The sequence below is a fragment of the Bombus fervidus genome, chromosome 5 (genome assembly GCF_041682495.2).
Source record: "Bombus fervidus isolate BK054 chromosome 5, iyBomFerv1, whole genome shotgun sequence".
In the NCBI taxonomy this organism is placed as follows: Eukaryota; Metazoa; Arthropoda; class Insecta; order Hymenoptera; family Apidae; genus Bombus; species Bombus fervidus.
Window position 1 is genome coordinate 10,521,128 of NC_091521.1, and position 22,870 is coordinate 10,543,997.

Consider the following 22,870-nt stretch of genomic DNA (forward strand, 5'->3'; position numbering starts at 1 on the left):
TATGAAGCGCTGCATTAAAAATGAAATAAATAAATTATTCTGTTCAGCTCCAATTACATTTAGTTAGAAAATTTAAGACCATGAAAACGATCGTTATCAGGCTGATCTTCTCTTATTTCCAATAAACAAATTCAGGAGTTCAGAAAAAAAAAATAGAACGAACGAAAAAAACCCTTAATTTATGAAAACCCTGGATAAAATTTCGGTAGAAAAATCTAGCTCAAATTTCTTTCTCCGGTTACAATCTAACAGAAAATAATTAGATCTGCTTATATTATAATTATAAAAAAGTTAATTAAAAATTTCAAGTACTAAAACACTTTTCTATATACACCCACATTACGACTTGGAAGATCATAATAAAATTTAGTCTTACGGTAAATATCGATTTTGTGTATCATTCCCTAGACTCACGCTTCTGCCCAAAAGCCTTAAAACAGTAAGTATATTAGAACGAAGATTGAAAGGAATCATGAATGAACTATGTTGTAATATATAGTTTATATTTATATTTATACGATAATTATAACTTATATAAGTATGATAATAATTATACGTATATTAATAATTTTATGAAAAAATGTATAAAATATAAAATTCATAGTCTGTACCAAACGTTAATTCATTTTTATTAAAAATGGGAGATACGTAACACTTGTGAGCAATAATGTATGCCATTGTTTGGAAAAAATTTTCTTAGATTTATACTGTTTTTCATGCTATGTTCTGAACGACCACTTTTGGTTTATGGTCTTTGAATATCATTCGATATTCCTGCTCATTAGACATTCGGTACAACCATTCGTTACAATCTCGATATTCATTGGTTCAAGTTATTGGATCAAGTTGCCCAATGTTACAATATGTAATTTGATGAGCAACCAGTCGTGTGAAAATCACATAACATTGTGGTAAACTGAGAACTTATACCTCCAATTGTATGACTGTGAGAATAAAAAGGAAATCCGTGTAATTTTTTATCGCGAAGCGTAACATTTCATTTGACATTTAAATGAAATCTTTTTCAGTAAAAATATTAATTAACTAAAACGTATGAAGTTGTACGTCGGAGGAATATGAATATTCTGTCAATCAGAGTATATATTCAGGAACGTCGGAGAGATATAAAAATAAAAACGGAGAAATTCAACGTCCAGGAAATTCTTGCAACCGATAGTAATTCTCTAATTGTACGTAATTACTAAAGTAGAACATCTGGCACGCAAAGGTAGTTGAGAATCAGAACTGTGCATTAATTGCTTAATACGAAACAGACAACAGTGTTTCAAATTATGAATAATTCGTTTGGTCCAATTAATACACGGTACGTTCTCCCCGTGTTCCTCGTTTACTATCCAATTCCTCGTTGCGATAAATTTGTTTGCTCGCTCGCGAAGGAATAAAAATCTCGAGCAGCAGTTCTTTTATAATTCACTATTGATAAATCAGGTTGCCTGTTTTATCGTTCCCACGAGTTGTTTCGAAAATCAAACAAATTTCCTAATAAATAATGATTTCGAATTTATAATTCGCACAAAAGAGAAGGTAGCTTTATTTAGTCTGTTTCTTCTGTTCATCAATTTTTCTCCTTTAATTGTTCTGTTTTCTTCAGTTAAAATGTCCTATCTAGCATTTCCTTCATTTTCAAGGTATGTATGCTGAAATATTTGAAGTTCCCCGTGTTTTTTATCCTTCAAATAAAGTTATATTATAGAGGCTGTTATATTAATATTTTGAATTGAAGGAAGAGGAACAAGGATGACGCAAAAGAAAATAATAAACGTAATAAATTTTCTTCAATTTCGAAATGGTAGATAGAATGTTTTAACTGTTGAAATATTCTTCTATATTTCCATGGAAATATATGTGGTACACGAATTTGATTGAATATAATTTTATACACATTTTCACTGTTGCTAATAAGATTTTGTAACATATTAAGAAGCTTTTAGTCATTAATTTGCAGAATTTACATCGTATCAGTATTATCAACCATTGATGATTTAAGGATCAAAAACATTACATTTCATCCACTCTCGTATACATCGCAAGAAAAAATCAATTTTTAATTCCATTATCTCTAACGTATAAATAATAAATATATTGGTGCTTTTATGAAGCAATAACGAAAATTAATGGCGACGCAAGAACCCAGTTGAATCGAAAATTTCGAAACTCGACGAAAATAAAATTACACGATTTAATCACATTTTTGCTACTCATCATGGTGCGGTGCTACGATCAAACATTTTCACATACATATATTATACAAACGAACGTGGGTCAAGCGAACATATGATAATCTACGTCGAGATCCATCAAGCCAAATGAGTTCAATCTCGAATCGTGTCCCAAAATTCGGTCGATGAAGCTTAAAAAAAAAAATGGATTGTTTTGGATTTTTAACAACGATACAACCACCACCAAAATTAGGCATTAAAGCAATGATCATTATTACGAGGATCCACAATCTACCTACGGCTATATTTCCTTCGAATGGCAACAAAGCAGGTTGTTGAAAAAATTTTCAACGTGGTCTGCATGGTCGAAGCCAAAGAGCCATGCAACACGGCTCGCAGTTGCGGATTACGTTCCGTGAAAGTCGAAAAAAGTTCACGGGCTTGCACCTGAAGCTGGCACACGAACAACAGAGTTTTTTTTCGCCCGATGTACTAGGAACCCTATTGTCTCTGCGTCAATTTCAGGGAAAAGTACGTTTAATCTTGTAAAATATCATTTTCTTCTATTTCTTCCCTGCTAGTCTGTACATGTTGCGTTCACAATAATGTTGAACGGGGTAAGAAGAAAAATCTCATTATGTTATAGTATATTATGGTATATCTGCTACGTATTTTTAAATGAAGAAGCGATTGAGATAAAATAGTGTATTGAATAGGGGTGGAAATTTTCTTATTTTCATTTGAGATATTTGTATAACGTCCTTTCCTTTTTCTAGAAATTTTTTGTATAGTCGCACATGATTTTAGATAATCCAAATTTATGAAAACGATGTTGTACTACATTTCCTTTAAAAGTTACAACTTTCAGTAGATAAATACAATTGATAAGAAAATTTATATAAAATGTAACATATTTCATATTAGATTATGATTTCAAACAATTCGAAATTTGCCAATGTAACTAATTAATTTACATCTAACGTTAATTATATTAATTCAAAATTCTTCATTATGTCCCATTTTCTTGTTTATAATTTGTTTGTCGTACTAAATTTGTTTGGAAAGGAAATGTTCATGCATTTCTTTGTAAACTTGGCAAAAAATCTATTTCATTTGTTATTTGTCAAAAAATTTGCAAATACTGATATTTTCCGGTATCAGACACTTTCAACTAATTACAGCTATGTATATTGATACATCATTACAATGTTAGTGGCAAACAGAAAATTACGAATCAAAGTATCGAAATTCATTTGTTTCTCTCCCGTGTAATGATGTGCAGAATAGCGAATAATATCCATGTAATAATTGTTAATATTACGTATTGGTGGTAATGATGATCAATTACTAAACCTTCTATCATTATTATTACTGAATTATCATTCACAAACTTCTGAGAATAATTACCGTATCAAATGTGTTTAAAGCTCTTTCTATATTTGAATACTGATCAGGTGTAATCTGCAAACTTTGGCTAGAAAGTAATATTTAAAAGGTACAAAGCAATAGGACAAAATTTATTTAAAGAGTTCGAATAAAAGTCAAGAAATAATATATTAAATATTAAACCAGTATCGGATTAGATATTAAAATATTAAGTGATATTAAAATATAAATGTTCTTAGTTTAAAATATCAAGTTGACGAGTAAGTAAAATAAATAATAGTATTTAATTTATATCATCATACGTATATCGCTAATCTTACAAAAGCCACACAATTTTAATGACATTTTCACTTTAAACAATTACACTTCATTAAAATACGTGTGTCTATGTTTATGCGTTTTAAATATGGGAGAAGCATAGGTATATTTACACATAAAAAAATGTATACTCTTCAACAATATAAAAAAATAATTAAAAATATTTTTGAGATTATTCTATTACATCAATGTCTACATCCAGTCATTTAAATTCCACTTCTCTAATTGCGGTGTGTAAAAAGAAAAATATATATATTTACATAAATTATTCAATGTGAATTTTGTCCAATAATTATTTCCTCCGCGGCACAATTTCCACTCCAACCAGTAGCCACAAATTTAAAGCCTCATAACTCGAAACGAGGAATTTCCCGATACGAGGTAAGCGACGAGTACGAAATCGAGGGAAGTAACAAACGTAACTTTCGCGCTCGTAAATTTCATTTCTTAGCGGAGCATGAAAACGAACGTCATCAAGTACGCATCGAGGGATAAGAATAAGAAACAGTGGAAGATTTGCAAATGGTAAGGATAAAAAGGGATCGAAAGAGAAACGAGGAAAGGAAGTTTATGACGTCTATGTACGTTCGGGTCTAGGTGATGCTTCTCCTCTTGCTATCCGGCTTCTCCATTACCTCGGTGGTCTTTATTTTCGAGCCATTACCAACGGTCTATTATAATAATGCGGAATTCGTCGTCTGAAAAGGAAAAAGAGAGCCAAGGCGGCGGGATCTGGCGCGACCACCACTCTAAATTTTACATCTAAATTGAATCCCTTAAGTAAGATGACGGTGGTCCGGTATTCGTTCGTTCAACGTTGGTTGCCAGTTATTACCGAGGAACTAAGAGGCCGAATAATATCACCCCGATAACCGATTTCCACACCAAGTTAATTATTGAACCGTCCCATCAATATGACTTACGAGAGAAACCTACGAACCTAGATTGGTCAGAGCACGACTTTTGTCGACTATGGACCTGCCTCCAGTTCATCTGATCTCCTTCGCGATAGATACCTACTTATAGATACTTTCCAGCAGGAATAAATCAGCTTGCAGATCGAATGTGAAAGATATCGTGAAATGATCTATTACGGAGCTTTCTCTACCTTTTGGTTTTGATCATTTGGAATTAGTGATATTAAATGAGCATTAAGTTATTGTTTGGTTATTGCGGTGCCTATTTAGACATTCTAAGGAAGTAATTGTAATTTATGTAATTTGTATAAATCCGTAGTTCGATATCAAACTAATAGACATTAAGCGAAGAATGTCTTTCGTCGAGAGAACAATCAACATTTCCTGAAATGATTCAGAATTGCAATAAGATTATTCTACATATATGCTCATATGTATATCCATGTATGTAATTCTAAGATAAGATCATGTAGTAAGAAATACATATAACTCACTTCTCTGACGTACGGATTAAGATATAAGATTAGCGTTTCAAAATCGAAATAAAATATTAGTGACAAATGAAATGCATATGTAAGAATATATTTAGTAACAGAGATAAAAGAGATAAAATATAAGCATAATATTTTCATAATTGTTTACGATCAAGAAATATAATGGAAAACATGATAAATGATGTTTTCCATCTTTTATGGACAAACGATTTTAAAATTCGATATAATATTAGTTATATTTACGTTCTTGAGATGTTATGTGATTTTACTTAGTTTAGATTTTTCGTTTCACTTTTTTGTTATTAATATTTCTACAGATATTAATTTTAAACTATATTGTTGCTCGAAATTGTAAGAATAGATCCCAAAATTTTGTCGTCTGAAGACTAAAAAACACTTTTTGATTTTAGCTATTACGTTTCAGCTATAAATTTCATCAATAAATTAATTTAGCAAATCGTCAAAAATAAAATTTCTTTCCACGCTCATGCACTGGTTCTGTTTAATGATATATAAAATAGAAAGGAAAAGAGACAAGGAAGGAAAGAAAAAGGAAATCAAGGAGAAAGATACATTTTGGACTGTACTAGTGGTATCATCAGGCCTGTGGCTCAGACACAGGGAGGTCAGGTCAAAGATCGTATTTGCACGAGCGGGATGATTAGACGAGGACTCGTGAGAATACTCCGTTGGTGTGAATCCCGGCGATGGCAAATATAGAAGGATCACCACAATTTCGATACAAAGTTGATTTACCTGAACATAAGCACTTTAAGTAGTTTCTTCTAATATTTAAGACATGGTAACATTACTTACAATTCTATCATTTCTCCTTGAACGAAAGATATTTTTATTATAGAATTTTTATTTCTAAACTTTTATTTGCAATACTAATAGTAAGTTATAACTTGTGACTTGTAAAATATCGTTAATGATATCAGCTTAATTCTACAAGATTTGATCACGTTGATGTATGATACGTTGCTCAGAAAAATTAGAGGATCAGTATAATATTTAGCTGTATAATATCAGACAGTAGATTACCATTGAGATATTATCAATTATTAATGAAATTTAATTTTTAATGATTAAGTGAAATTCTGTCGATTCAATTCACTTATACAAATGCGAGTTCTTATATGACGGGAACGAAAGATAACATTGTAGATAGTGGACAAAATTGGCGAACTCCTATTACTTGAATGTCTGTCTAAATTAGAATATCCAGAAGGAAATAATCGTTGAAACATTTAATAAATGAGGCAGATACCTATTTTGATTATACTTTATATTGCCTTATATTGCTTTAATTATGTTGATATGAATGTGAAACCGCATAAACAACATTACTAAATCTACGAAATTAACATTAATCCAACTGTACAAGATGGGATTATGAGGAACGTCACCTTTCTGTATATTCAACATCTCGACCATATCTTAATGGGATCAATTTGTCATATTTGTAGCTTAGCACTCGGATCAAACACGAAGCCGTCACTCGATACGGTTAATCAGCTTTGTGTTATTGAAACAGCAGATTCCGGGGAGACGAACAAGTAGAAGGGGAAGCTGCAATGCGAACTGATAAACGACGAAAACAACCCACCACCATCTGGTTGTTTCGACTTCGCACCACGAAATCCATCTCGGTCATTTTCCATGCGATCGCGTGAACGAACCAACGATTTTTTCCTGCGGAGGATCGTTAACCTAATTGGACGTATCTTATTGCTTCCAACTGTTTTCCAGTACGGAAACAGAGATATTCGTGCATCGAGAAACAGGAAACGAGCGTTCGTTACGAAGTTTATGTTAAATCTTAATAATCATCACCGGCGCCGCTATAATTTCTCGGTGGATTATCTGAATTCCAAATTTAAAAGAGAAGATTTATGTTGCTTAATTACGATTAATATCTGTACAGTTATGTATTTGCGATTCGGGGGAATGACACGCAATTCGTGTTCTAGAAATTTGTTTTATTCTGAAATTCGTTTTAGTTCGTTATACTTGTGTATATTCTGAAATTATTTTATTTGTTTAAATGTGACCCGAAATAACCAACTCTTTGACGTTGTAATATTGTTTATTAAGTATGCAAGTGCCAGATATGTTTGATTTTTGATAAATCTGATCTTAGATGTTATGTCTTCTTTATAAGAGATGTGTATTTATTATTGATATTATGCTATATAAAAAAAAGCTTTCCGTGTTTTTCTTAATTAAATGGAGAGAGAACAATTAATTATGCAGAATAGAAAATGAGTACCTCCGCGTGTTAATCAATTTGACAAAAGTTATCTGTGAATGAAAATTAATACCTTATTCCATTTATAATGAAAGAAGGGCAATAGTTGAAGAAATATTTAGTGCACATCAAATGGTCATTGCACGTATTTCACTTAATTTTAAAACAAATAAAATCGTTATTTCTAAAATGATTTTTCAGGAAGCACTTTGTAATAATCTGTTTGATCCAGAAATATATCCCGTAACTATTTTCATAAACAAAGTCATATTTACTCTAGGTAAAAGATTTCTAATCTTTCTTCACGAAACTTCAATTTAATTAATTTAATTATAATCAAATTAAATTATAAGTCCAAAAACATTTCTTATGAAACTAATAAATTGTACATTAAATTATAAATTAGAAACATTGTAACATTTTGCATATCTAAATAATATTACGAGGCCAATATTCCCAAATTTATTTTAAATTACTTCGGTGTTTAACTATTCTATCAGAAAGAGACATATCCGCTGCACTAAACATACACGAATAGAACAACCTGCTTTTAAGATTAGACAACATTAAGGATAGGTAATTTAATACGTCTATTTCTAAAAATATTTATATAAATAAAAATCGTTATTCCTTCAATTATGTTACGAAATCTGTATAAGAAGTTCCAGGTGTTTCGATTATTAACATCTGTGCTCGAATCGATATCATCGATGATGCAAAGATATGTCGTCATTTTGGCGTTGCAAACGATGCTAGCCTCTTATTCCAATTTGCAATTTATGCATTCTAACATCTGCTTGCTGCAACGCATGTGCATCGACGATAGTTACACGATCGATTATATTAGATTGAACGATTAAACGTAAAAATATTCCATTCGGGAATATCAAACGTATAGAGAAATTTGTTGGAAACTAGTATTTAACAAAATATACGTAAAAGAACTTAATAAAACTTGTTTGAATCTACATGTAAACGTTCTTTTTTCTTTTTTTAACGAGAGAAAAAGAATATTCAATGCAATTCACAAACAATAACTTGACAAACCAGGGTAATACAACAGCTTCACAGAAGAGCAACAATTCTGCTAACCCATTAAGCATCGAATAGAAAAATAATCCATAAAAGCTGCGTAAACGTACTATTGTTTCTAAAAAAATCATAGTGCTATAAATATTTCAATCTCTTCAAACTTCATAAATATTAACCAAACCCTCTTCATCGTTACAATATTAAAAAGAAAAAAAAAGAAAAAAGAAAAAAGAAACAGAATTTAGTAATTCAAATGGACTGAAAAGAAATTGCAATTGAAATGTTGCGTCTGCGTTCTTTACGTCCTAAATAGGTTAACAACAATTTTACAAAACGTTATCGTTGCACGAGTTTGCATATACGAAATACATAAGCCTTATTTCGCTTCGGTTTTCCCAGGAAGCTGTCTTTCGAAAGCCACGCGGAAGGTTAAAATCATCGATGGCCACCCGACAGCTCTTGTCCACCTGCGCGGCAACACGGTCGGCTGGCCTATTCTATATTAAACAGTATGGTAATACTCGGTCGGCGCGAAAAATGAGTAACAAGGATATACCGAGTCTGGCTTGTTATTATGCAATAACTTACCAACCGGTTCCCGTGAGCTATCCCCTTCGTAATGCCCCGTGTCTTCTACGGAGCTGCGCCAGACAACGAACGAGGGAGCGAAAAGAAGAAAAAAAAGGAGGTGGAGGAAAGCATGGTCTAAACGTGCTTCACGGACCAAGCAACGTCTCTATCGGGACGCCAAAGCGCTGAATATGCATGCCGAACGTACATGCATTGAACACGCTAGATTGTATTCTCGCGTGTGTATGTGTGTGTATGTAGAGACACGAGTGATAGTGCAGTAATGTGATTGCACTGTAAGCGGAGGTGAACGTGGAGTTTTTGGTGAATCGTGATGTGACATTACTTATGATTATCTGTGGAATGGAATCTTTTGATTATGCTATAGCTGTGCGATGTATTCTTAAATTTGGAATGATTCGTTGTATTATTTGTACAATAGATACGATATTCTTTTGACCGAGGAAGCATGAATATATCTTTGATGAAAATGTGTTGAAAATTTCTGATTTTAGGTTTAGTCCTCATTTTAGCTTATTACTGATTTATCGTTAAAATGTTATGGAAACGATATTTAATTGCAATATTTAATGAATATTATTGTAACGACAAAAGCAAGGAGTCATCAAACGCCAGAAAGCTCAAATCCAATATACACTTTTGATGAAACTTTCTGCGTGAATTTTAGAAATAAAAGTCTTATATATATACAGAAAGAATCGCTTGATTTTAATATATACTCATTACCTAACTTTATTGTTCCAGATAAAACTACATTTGTTCGCGATGTAAATTTAGCTCATCATCATCATCGTAGGTATTTAACATTTGCCTCTGAATATTTTCTCTATCTGGAGTTAGATTGTGTTTGCAGCCAAGTCTTTAGAATCATCCTGTATACAAGACTCATACAGCTTATCTCCAAGATGTAAAGAAGCATCTTTCTTAGCAGGAATTCCGTTTTTTCTCTACCGTTCCTAAGCTTGTGTACCTTTTATTTAAGAATAAAAAAGCTTCAGATACATACTATAAGCTGCTATGCAAAGATTATCGAGCAAAGTAGTTCGGAATAAGATAAGATTTATATAAAACTTATTGCATTTGAAAATTAAATGCATAATGTAATATTCATTAAAACATGCAAAATTAGAAAACAATCGAAACGTGTAAAAGTAGAATCGTAATACGTTGTTTGGAAAATACAAGATACACTATGGCGTGCGTGAACGTAAATATTACAACAAAGTGACGGTATACTACATACAAGGTAACAACGAAGTAATGTTGAAAATTTGTTCACCAATACTAAAGAAAGAATACTTTATTGCGCTATTCAAAAGTCATTAACGATGATAATACGCTTTTGGATCATAGACGAAGTAATTGTGTACGCTGAAAGAGGCTTTCTGTGGTTGCTCACTTCACACGCAGAATTAACAAGTGAATATTTAATTGTTCTTATCGCATACTGAATGCGCTCGGAAGTTAATAACAATGAATAGTTTGATACATATTTGACAGAAGTAAGATTTAACAATTCTGTAAGGGTTTTGTTTGCAACTGAATGACTCGATCCTTGCTGAATGATGGTTGATCCGCATGTGATCTTAGTCTCGCTCCCTCCCTTGCATGCGCCCTTGATACGCCTTTTTCTGGTATGGGTGAAAAGCTACTTGAACTTACGAGAGATATTCGGCTTTTCGTATCAATCTACATCGTCGGCAACTTGTATCAACTTACATCTGTTTTCCAATTACCTTAAATTTATCTCTTTAGGAAATCCTCAATTTATAACACGTCTCAAGCTATTTGAGTGCGAAATAAACTAGAATTCTAAAAAGTGTACTGTTTATTGCTCCTCCTCCTTAAAAGGATTAAGACTCCTACCCAAAAATAGCCTCTTTTACGATCGTGCCATAAGCGTTACCAACGAACATCCCACGTAATTCTTTTGGGTATTCTAAACGGAACAAGGTAATAAATATTTATTCTGATCATTTAACTTGCACAGTTTCGCGTATTCTTTAACATATTACTGGCGATAAAATAAATATTAATATGATGTTTCTCCCAATCGGTAATAGAATACGCTGCATCAACATTAATACAGAAATGCTTATTTGTAATAATTGCGATTGTGCAAGATAATTTTTCAAATTTTCCAACGTATTTGAACGAAGATTCAATGAAAGGTTAATTAACAAATAAGCAGGTGACGCGGTAAATTACTAAATGATATATTATCACGAAATCAATGCAAACAATTATGTAGAAGAAAGGAGTATAGAACATCATTTAATTTTAATCTGACACGTGAGATATTTACAGAAAGCAGTGAGAACTTACTTTATAGAAATTATTTCCCAAAAAGAATCTGTGTAAAATCAAGAACAAAAGATTCATGAAGAATCATCTTATCGTTCAAATTAAAGAACATACAGGTGTCATTTTTAAGATCAACCATTATCTCCAAATAGAGATGTTTCTTTGAAATGAAAACGAACGTGTTTCATAATCAACAGCTGTTCGACATCCATCTCATCTCGGCAGAGACACGCTTGTCTTTTCCAATTCCTTTTGAAAACGTTCGAATGATTATCAAAGCTGATCGAACGTTTAAAAAAAAAAAAAAAAAAAAACTGTTTTCTGCTTACAAAGCAACTTCCTTAGAATTAAACGAGACTAGAGGAATCTTTAGTCTTTTAACGACTCAAACTCTTCTTCGCTTGCGTTTATGAGGGCGAAGGGTAACAACGCCATTAACGTGACGTCCGGTGTACGTTCACGAAATTTCGATAAGGTCCGACCGTGCATAAATTCTAGCCATAGAAATATATTTCGTATGACGAATGCACGAATGCCGATCTCTCTCAGCCAGTTTTCCTTATCAATGCACGCAACTGAGCACCTCAACAATCTGAAACAATCTGGTCGCGGGCGGAATACTTTAAATATGTCGTGCTTCCACGTGATTCGACTGCGAAAAAATAAGAACAAAATGAAGGCAAAAATCCGGTTATTTTTCTTCGCGCCGCGTCGACATTGTATTCTCGATTGATCGTTCTTTGCTTGAGTAAGGCCCTGTTACTGAATATTTACTTTTCGAGGAAGTGTGCATATAGGGTGTCTTATGAAAAAGAACGTACTACTACGTCAAGCGTTACTTTTTCCCTCAAAAAAACTTAAAAAAGAGAAAACAGAAATATATTTTCTATTGTAAAAGGAATATTTTTAAAACTGTAGTTTAATTTTGCAACAGTTAAAAAATTACTAACGATGCTATAAGAGAACATACTATGTGTAAAATATTAACAAAATATTATGTTACACTGATTTATCGAGTAATTTGGTTTTCGTGCTAAATCTTAGCAAATTACAGATATAACGCAAATTTTATCAAAAATCAACACTCACATGTCAAATCAACGCGTAGTTAATAGATAATAATTAACAATTGGTTTTCTTTTTTAAAATATGAAAGAATGTTTGAAAGAACTAATTCTTCTCTTTTAGAAAAAAAATCTTCATTTTCAATTGAAAATTCCCAACATAAGGTTTCCCCAATATAAAGCAAGAATAGTTTTCTAACGATGGAAATATGTTTTCTATGCATAACTAAACACTAAATACAATGGGACAAATTGAACATCATATTGCTTATGAATGATTAAATCGATAGTTTAATCGAATATTTAAAGAAAACGATCCTTTCTCTATTTGAAATTCTAAGATGCATTTGCATTGAAATTCACAAATGTGTTGAAACTTTAAATAGCGATATTATATTTTATATTAAAACTGATCCAATAACATGTAGCAAATTCAATTAAATTTAAATTACACGATAAAAACACTTCTCCGGTTTCCGTTAAAATATCCGAATAAGAGAGAACTCTGAATAACTTTGGCATCTTTAATACGCCCCTCGTGCCGCACAACATTGGATTCATTTCCTGCTTTAAAATCCACTTAATAAAAAATTATCTGTAAATAGAAAATATCAACAGTCGTATAGCTGAATTTTCCCATTATAAAGGCAAGCATTGCTAATGGAATTTGTAAGTAACCTAAAAATATGATAGGAAATTGAAACACAGATTTAGAGGGGACAGATATTTTTGTGGAAGAATTCAAGACATTATTATTATAATAAGACTAGACAAAAGCACGTTTCATATTGTGAGTGTAAAAAATATCTCATTAACTATTTACGGACAACCTTTAAAATTTGAATCGACTTATAAAAATAGTTGAGCATTGCAAATGTAAAAGAGGAATACAATACAAATAAAAAATACAATAGAATGAAAAACCTTCATTTTAAAAACATAGATTCCAATCACGTAAAATGCACTGTGTTGTAGTAACGAAATCTAGTTTCCCAAAATTTTCGATCAACCAGTATTTAACATTCAAATTATCGATGGTTAAAATACAATACTTGTACCACTAAAGAAGACATGATAAAAGAAGAAATCTCTATCCGCATATTTTACAAACAATTATTTAAAACCTAAAAAATACATTGTTATCGATGTATAAAATTTCCATGAAAAATTACTGCAATTGGTATCTCTTGCGCTAAAAGACACTACAAACATCCAAGAAGTATATAAATATACAAACTCCTTGAGTCTTGAATTATCTATATACTACTCTCTGGATGCAGATAGAATCTAATCAAAAATCCACTCCGAAATCTCTTCAATTACCCGTAGGTTGTGGAAGGCAGGAAGGAAGGAAGGACTGGGCACGGACTACCAACAAACGAGGATCGGGGCCGCTTGTAATTGCAAGCCGTAACACAGCCCGATACACCGTGTTATCTCTAATAACAGAACTGTCATGCATCAAAGTTCTCCTTGGCTGGTGCACGCGATTCGGATCTTCGAGCCGTCTAGACGAGCAAAGGTCGAGAGGAGAGGCGTAACTTCGTCAGGAATAAAACCTCTCGACAGTGTCAGCTTGGTTCGAAAACATGTTCGCGCGCATAGTGATTCGAACAGGCTGTGTAGATAGAGCCCGTGGAGAAATCTGGACCGTGGAACCGGTAATTTTCAGGGTGGCAAGGATAATTGAACGATTAAGCGAACTCGGGGCTCGGCCTTTCAGTAGAGCAATCCCTGCGCGACGACGTCAATGGACGACGACAAGGACGATAACGACGACGACTGAGTAGATAGAAACGAAAGAGATGGCCAAATCGAGGCAGAAGGCGTAGGGGCAATTAAAAAGTTTGATTACCTTGCGACGAGTGATGTTGAACTCTCGGTTGCAGCTCTTGCATTGGGTGACCAGTCGATCGTTCGCCCAGGTCGCTGCACCCTCTTGCTGCTGCTGGTTCTGCTGCTGGTGAGCGTTGTCAGCGGCCTCGCGTAATTCCACGGCCGCCAATTTCGCCGTGCTCAATTGTCCCCCAAGTTCCTCCAGAGTCCGTTCCTGTTCGGTGCAGATCTCCTTCAACGCGTAATGTTCCTCCTGCAGCGCCAGGTATTTCTGCAACACATGGCCTGGAATTACGCCTCGACACCTTGAAACTTTGTCCCAGACGTTCCATCCGTTTCCCTATCCCCGTGTTATCGGTTGTTACGGGACCGATTGCGGAGTCGAGTTGCGTCGACTATTAGTGAGAAGATTCGATTGCGCGAGAGCCGAAGAAGTTTCGGAAGATTGATGAAGGGAAGGAGAAAGAGAGATGGAGGAGAGAGAAGGAAGCGGTTGCTTGAAAAATCGATCGGCGAAGGCAAAGTGTTTTGAGGTTGAAGGAAGGCGTGCGAGGTATTGTGGGAGGGAACGAATAGGTGATTGAAACTGTGGGGTTTGGGTCGGGAGATTGTGGAAGTATTTTGTTCTGGAAAGGATATCGAGATGGGTAACCAAACTGTGAGAATTGTAGGTATTTTCCTTTTTAAGATATTTTCCTTTTATTTCATACGACACATTGAGATGATAAACAAATTCTTTTGTTTTTTTGTTAAAAAAAAATTAATTACAATCAGATCTTCTTCTAGCGAATTATGTTTGCTGTTGACGTTCTATATTGTAAAAAATGAAGAAGTGTATTAAATATAGTATTAAATAAAGTACTAAATCCAAAACTTCCAAATTTCTATTTAATACAATTAATATTTTGAAGCAGAAAATTACATAACGCGAATTGATTTTCTGACAAAATGGTGTAAAACAAGGCCACAATTTTCACATTAATTTTAAATTAACAATAGCGCAATATAAAGTAATTTGTTATAAAATACTCTATCTTATTATACGTTCGTATAGTTTCTCTTAAATAGTAGATATACTCTATTACTAGTCTATTAAAAGAGAGAAAGAAAAGAAACAGATAAGAAAGTCGTTTTGTTACACTTGGGAATTTAACAGCGTTATTGCATTTACTCCGTAAAAGCTTTCAGTAAACCATTAAACATTAAAGAAAAATGTTGTTTTTAACAATATCAAACCAATTATTACAGTATCCTTTCGTACCACATCACAATGTTATTTCACAATGAAACAAAAGAAAAATGAACAATGCCATCGCATGGCCGATAATGACTAGAACTATATTGCAGAAAATTATTTGCATTTTCAAATACAACCAAGATACCGTCTCAAGTTTGATCATCTAGTTTGGAAGCTGGTGGTATACGCGAATATGGCGAAGTTGAGGCCGATATGCAACGTACCTCGGACACCCGCCTCAACTGATCGATCTCCTGATGTAATTGAGAGATCTTCTCCGCGCTAGAGATCGATGCTTCCTGTAAGGAGGTTCTCCATTCGCGTTCGAGTCGCAATTCCCTCTCGACCCCGTTCGCCCTCGCTTCTCTCTCGGCAGCTTCAGCTCCCAAAATCCTCACCCTCTCTACTGCATCTGATTTCACGTCGTCCATTTCCTTGCACCTGATTAAGTCAAATCGCTGGTACTTAAAGAATCGAACACAATACTATAAGACAAACGCGAAAATTTTCTACGTACGACGGCTGAAGTTGTAATGGGAATAATCGTATGCAAAATTTCGAAAATTTTTATAGTATTTAGAAAAATAGTAATCGTGGAGATAATTGGCATTTGAGCGAGAAATGATGTTAAGATTAAGATAAGATTCTTTCTTTTTTAAGTCTAATACTACAATGTAATTGGGTCATTTCATAAATAACGGAATTTGTCATAATAGGAAAAAATATAATTTGTAAAATGAGAAATTAAATAAAAAGCTTAGTAAATTAAAAAACTGGAGAATTATCGTAGAAAATGGGAAAAAAATACATCACTACATAATTTTTTATTTTTATTTAGTTTATGAAAGAAACACGTTATTTATGAAATGATCTAATACATTATATGGAAATAATGAATCAACCATGATATTATAATTAAAATTGAAATGTGAATGAGCTAACAAATTTTCTTGATTCTTCAGAAGTTATTACGCTCGTAATTTCAGTGTTACGATTTATCTGAAAGTACACGTATTTAAGACACTGCCTTGCGATCATTTAATAAAGATACAATGTAAGTAACCTAATTAGATTGCAGCGAAGTAACATTCGAACAAAATAACGACGAAACTTCGTCAGAATTTTCCGTTGTTATTTCAAGAGATTATTTTGAGAGACGAATAAATTATTATAATAACCGATATAGCCGTCCATTTAAACAAAATTCGTTGGAGAAACCGACGTACGCATTTTCATTGGCCGAGTTTACAGAAATACTAAGCCCCTCGACGAAAGGAAGTTACAAAAGCAAGGATCTGTAACTTAGTTGGAGTTCTCATTGAAACTTTCGCCATGATTATTCATGACTGAATACCGTTATCCGGCCGAAGAAACAGGCAGGTTGTTTTTTTAAAGACTTTATATTATAATCCCCGAGCGAATTCAGCAAAATGTCGGATCTCCGTACTCGTTTATTTTTCCTCGAGTTCGTAATCCAATCTTTAACGGTGCAAAAGCTCAACTTACCTTCCGCTTCAATATAAATTCATCATTTCCACGCAAAATTATAATCAATCATGACGTAAAGAAATTACAAGAAATTTAAATAACGGAACGAAAAAGAATTCGAAATCTATACATAAATTTCTTTTTATTATTATTATTATTATTATGAAGGTTATGCTACAGAAATTATTCGAACGAAAAGTCTCATCTTACGTCTAAACAATGATGATCTGAGGGTAATTAAATGCAAACTATCTTCTGTCATGAATTTATTTCCGCTGCATTGATATACAAGCACACAAGTGTCTGGGTGCATTATAAAGACCATTGCTCGATTGCTTATACATAATTATATTCATATAAAGATATTATATATATATGTATGGCACGTTTGTTTCGTAAGTCTTTCGATAAACGTGAACGACACAAACGGTGTGTATATGCGTGTCTGTGAGTGTAGGTGTATATATATATATATAACGACGAAGAATATATATGATCGTAAGAAACAATTCGATCGATATAAAAGCAAACAGAAAGAGTGAGTGGAATAAAGAAAAAAAAAAAAAAACGACGATAAAAATGATCGCAAGTCAGTTCCTGAAATACTGAGGTATCATTTATAATTCATAATTCTAATTGACCAGATACCATCAATTTAATAGAATAATTGACAAGTAATTAACAAGAAAAAAGAGTGTACTTCTCACGCACGAGCAAGGCAATCGATTTAAAAGGGCAACACATTTACATGTTATTGCCCCGATTAGCAATCGATATTAATTCAGCGATTCGTTTACTCAACTCGAGGTATAAATCTACCAATTAGTACGGGAAACATGAATTTGTCGCTATAACATTAATATTTATATTATATTATATATGTATAGACTTAATAATCTTAGATCGAGTAGCCGTTAAATGAAGGTTTGCCAACATCTCCATTAACGATAAATCGAATCTGTATCTATAATGTTTGCCTCGGCTAATCTACCCTAAGTCAGATCGCGTACGCGACGCCTAAGTAAAAAATAAATCACCTCTAACTACAGCCGTCGAGGGTATATCATTTCTCGATATCATCATACGATAATCGTCGAGAGCCACGAGCTATAGAAAAATCTCTTATCACAACGACTAGGTTTGTAAATGCTAAAATGTTTAACGATAGTAAAGATAATATTAGTAATATTTTGCCGTTCCTGTATATAGCACCCTTTTACGAGGGTACGCGAGAAACGCGTGACTGAGTGACATAGAAGTGTCAAGATTTTGTAAAATTAAAAGCGTCGATGATTGAAAAAAAAATTTGGTATTCGAAATTCTTCATCTTGTCATCAAAGTTTGTACTACGATAGAGAATCTTACTTTAAATGAAAATTAAAATTTAATCGACAGACAATGCTTTACATTCTCTTATAAATTATAATTGAACAACTTTCGTAATATTAAAATTTGATTTTGTAAAACTTCAAAGTAATTTTAAATAAAATAATTTTAAATAAAAATTGTCTTATACTTAGATCACATCGAATTCTTAAAGTATTATATAACTATACTATATATTAGATTATATTAAATTGCAAATTAATAAAATTCTATTAAAATCAGAATTTCTGTAATGCCAAAGTCTCTTTATAATAGTCGCGCGATGATTCGAAGCCCCGCGGACGTTGACAACAAAATCTTACAGTAATGGCTTCAAGCTGCGAGTTCACGAGTACCTATGTTCGGAAAGCTAGATAAAGTATATATATGATAGAATGTTAGTATTAACTTCGATAAAATATTGATCGCGTCGAAATCTGATCTAAAACCCGATGAATCAGTCGCGCTTACAAAGTAATTAACACTAATGAAAGACAAATAAACATACTTTTCATCCATTTTCTGGATGGTTTCAGTCATCGATAGCGTCTTAGCCTCCAATTTAGTGATCAGTTCTGTTTTATGCTTAAGCGAGCCTTCGCACTCCTGAAATAAACGCTATTTCAGTGAAAGGCGGAAAGAACCGTTTCATTTGTTTCTCGATTAAAGGAAGAGCCCTGAAATTGCACGTAGTCCTTAGAAGTAAAATGTACATTGTGTAATTTATAGCTGCAAGCTCATCCTGTACCAATGTAGATCATGTAATATGTATATGATAAATGTAAAACAGTTTTCTAAAAGATTCAGACGTCGTAATCGTTAATGTACGGTGAAATTAATGGAGAATCGTGCAACATGAGTTTTCAATCCCATTAAACATAGGTTGAATAAAAGATTCTTTTTCGTCGAGTTTCAAATGGAATATTAATTATTTGTCAATTGATATTACCTTCCATTGCATTTATCGGGAATCTGTGAAAATGTTCGATAAATATAAATGAATCTACTTTCTCTGTTAACAAAATCCAATGATAAATTATTTGATAGACAAAAATTGCTATCAATTTGACAGGATAATTAATATTCGTTAAAATACAATGTTTTCACGATGGATTGAAATTAAGTATCCGAGACACTCTACAAAAAGAGAATAATAATTATAATCAGAATCTGATGAACAATAAAACGCATCCTGGTTGAATATGATGAAGATGTGAAAAACATGTGTATAATAATGTTATTGTCGTTGATAGTTCTGTGGACAAAATAGCAATTTTATTGAAATAGCGTAACTATGCCGTAACAAAGCACAGTTACATTCATAAAGTGTCTCGATTGAAACACACCACGACAGGTGTTGCATTTAAAAGCCTATTGATGCATGAATTGCTGGATAATTAAATATCGAATATTTCATTCTCGTTCATATTCTACGCATTTTAGATATATAAAGTCCTGCCCTGTGAAAGATCTAAGTGATATAGCTTGTTTAGCGTTAAATGTATAATAATAGTGCTTCTGAATAATCCAACAACATTTTTTGCGATTAAATTCTATTCATTAACAACCATTATATCCACAAATGTATCATAACAGTTATGCTTTTAGGCTCCGATTACAGTTACACGATATACAGTCAATGTCTACTAACTTAAATAATGTATAAGCTCCTCTGTTTCAACTTATTTCAGAATAATACAGATTTTCTACGTAGGAGATTTATTAATGTATTAACTAGGGCATCCTTCAGTTAGAAACTTTCATAATTAAAAAATGACAAATTAATAAAGACAAATCAGTTTCAGCTATATCGATTTTAATCCCTATAAATATAATTATGACGTAATTTATTTTTAACAGAAGCAATAAGAAAGAAAGAAAGACGGGTAATCTCTAAATAAAGAAATTATTATGTTCAGGAGATTAGCAACAAGTTAATGAGTTAAAGAATTTATTGAAACTAAAAATTGAAACAGAGAGATAATTTAAGTACCTAAGAAAATCTATTGTCAAATACAAGAAATTAAATAAAAATCACATTTCATAAATTATGTACAGAATTGTCAATTAACAAATGTTGAAATACACTAGTACTTCTATATACATCGACATTCTTTAAAATGTCATTGGACATTTCAGGAACACGTTCGTATAAAGGATTTGTCGTCATTTATACGCCCTTGATTAGTCGAAATATTAAACGGAGTATGAAGATGCATAGTATAAAAACCATTCTCTAGAAACAGTGTTCTTTTATGCAGTCGATTGTTCCTCCGCCTCCATAGAAACCTCACCGTTCGATTTACTCTGTTCTAGGGTATCAGGCTTTGCCATTTCCTTTTCGTTAGCGCCATTTTGTTGCTCGTTACCCCTCGTTTGTCCGTTGTTATTAGGAGAATATGGTTGCTTAGTGAGGGATTGCTGCTGAGCATTAGTGGATTGTTGATTGTTAGTTTGCTGGTTATTATTCGGTTTTTGATTATTGTTAGATGATTGTTGCTGATTATTAGGAGGGTGCTGATAATCAACCGCGGATACATTGTCTGCAGACGAGTAACATCGTGGTGAAGTGGGACTGGTCTTATTAAGAATCGATTTCGAGATACTGCTCGGCGTGGTTGGGCTACGAATATTTTCCCCATCCTTTTTCATGTGGTTGCACTTCTCGAGATTATTCAGGATCTTGCCGATTTGATTCGTCTTCGCATGAAGCCGGCTCACCATTTCTCCTTTCTGCGTTAGTTCGTGCTCACATTCCTATAATGGAAATAGTCCCAGAAACAAGAAATTTCGAAAGCTACCCAACATCCCCAGCATGGCAAAAGGGAATTAGAAACTGTCTGAGTGGAATCAAAGTTCGCTAAAAATCTGAAAAGCTGTTGGGATTAAAGCAGAAACGAAAAGGAACAGAAATGCGATGAAAAAACACATAGATTAGAAAACATGTAGGAAGAAATCATAATCGCGACGAGGATCTGCCTCGTGCTTAAACATCGAAAAAATTTGTCATAATTATAAATTTACTGATTAAACGTTTCGCTATAAATGTAGATAAAGACATTGTAATATTAAAACGAATAGTTCAAGACAGTAAAATGGTTTTGACTTTACTTATAAGAAGCATCCTGCGTCGCGATTAACGCGTAACAAGAAATACAATTGATCACCTGTAGCTTTTTATACATTTCCAAGTTAATTAACTTGATCTCGTCGAGCTGTCGTCGCAACGATATGATTGTGTCTTGTTTCTCATGAATATCTTTCTCCAACAGCTTCATAGCCACTTCCATTTCTGACTTCATACTAATCTGTTCACAAAAAATTACTCGGTCATTTTCCTAATTTCCATTTTCCACGATATTCATTTTTCAATATTTAATATGTTTAAACTATTAAAATTCAACTGGAAGAAAGAATATAAATAAGAAGAATCCACCTGTAATTCTAATTCCTTTTCTACATCCTGCCGCAATTTCTTTTCAGCATCTAGCCTACTTCTCAACTCCTCGATCTCTGTCGTCGTTTCAGTAATTTTGATTGGTGGTTTTCCATTCTGAAACCAGAGAAACTTCTCTTTGACGAAGGATGAACCGATAAAAAGACTGTTAGACATCCAAACCTCCGTACCTCGTTCGTGTCTTTGATTTCGATTCCCAACTCTTTTTTCAATTGTCTATTCTCCTCATGAAGCGACAGAATGTTATTTTTAGCGATAGATAGGTCCTCCTTCATAAGAGCGTTTGTCGTTGTCAAGGATTCCACTTTGGCTTGAAGGTTTGTCACAGTTGCGCTGAAATCGATGTACAGTACAACGTCTAAACTTGTAACTCGCTCGAATTGAAATAAATCATCACGGTATATGAGTGTAGAAAGCACAATTACTTTAAATGTCGGTTTAGTTCCTCGATGTAATTTTTCTGGTCGAGAACAGTTGTCATGTTATCATTTTCAAGCTCGTCGTCTGGAGATTCACCAGGTATATGATTGCTGTTTCGCAGATATAGCGAGAAATCGATCACACCTTGTTGACAATCGAGGTCTTCTTCCTGCCGTAACAGTTTCCCCATTCAGTTTTAACCCCGTTACACGATCTCTTGATCAGCGTTTGAAAAAACACAACTGACCTTTACACAGAAGTTGCAGTCGATTACGTTCAAGCCCACCAACAAGCCCATTATAACGATTGCCTCCTCGCTCATCATCAGAGCGTCAGGCTCGAAATACTCGGACAATATATCTTCCTTGTGGTCGATTAAAACTTTCAAGTAGTCCGCTAGCTTTTTCTGCATTAACGCCATACGCAACCATGCTCGCGCTCTACCCATTGCAGTCCTGAAAAGGTCAGCCCGGTCAACAGACCGTATATCAAATAGAAATCGCTAGAGATGTGATTTGATAAAGCTGATC

The 22,870-nt window shown here is 33.4% G+C and overlaps 1 protein-coding gene across 6 annotated transcripts in view; it reads right to left on the reverse strand.

Moving 5' to 3' along the window:
- The window catches only part of LOC139987525 (protein RUFY3), a 30,450-nt gene that overhangs the window by 2,616 nt on the left and 4,964 nt on the right, over window positions 1–22,870 (reverse strand). For 4 of the 6 annotated variants that reach the window (XM_072003870.1, XM_072003868.1, XM_072003869.1 and 1 more), the window contains 8 exons: window positions 22,588–22,795; window positions 22,346–22,509; window positions 22,091–22,253; window positions 21,900–22,016; window positions 21,631–21,771; window positions 18,972–19,069; window positions 15,835–16,051; window positions 14,393–14,644 (listed from right to left, as the gene is read on the reverse strand). In XM_072003870.1, coding sequence (XP_071859971.1) covers window positions 14,393–14,644; window positions 15,835–16,051; window positions 18,972–19,069; window positions 21,631–21,771; window positions 21,900–22,016; window positions 22,091–22,253; window positions 22,346–22,509; window positions 22,588–22,795 — 1,360 coding nt within the window. Of the gene's footprint in view, window positions 1–11,783; window positions 12,076–14,392; window positions 14,645–15,834; window positions 16,052–17,351; window positions 18,834–18,971; window positions 21,221–21,630; window positions 21,772–21,899; window positions 22,017–22,090; window positions 22,254–22,345; window positions 22,510–22,587; window positions 22,796–22,870 lie in introns of those variants that run through there. The other 2 variants (XM_072003871.1, XR_011799870.1) reach the window with 2 other exon arrangements.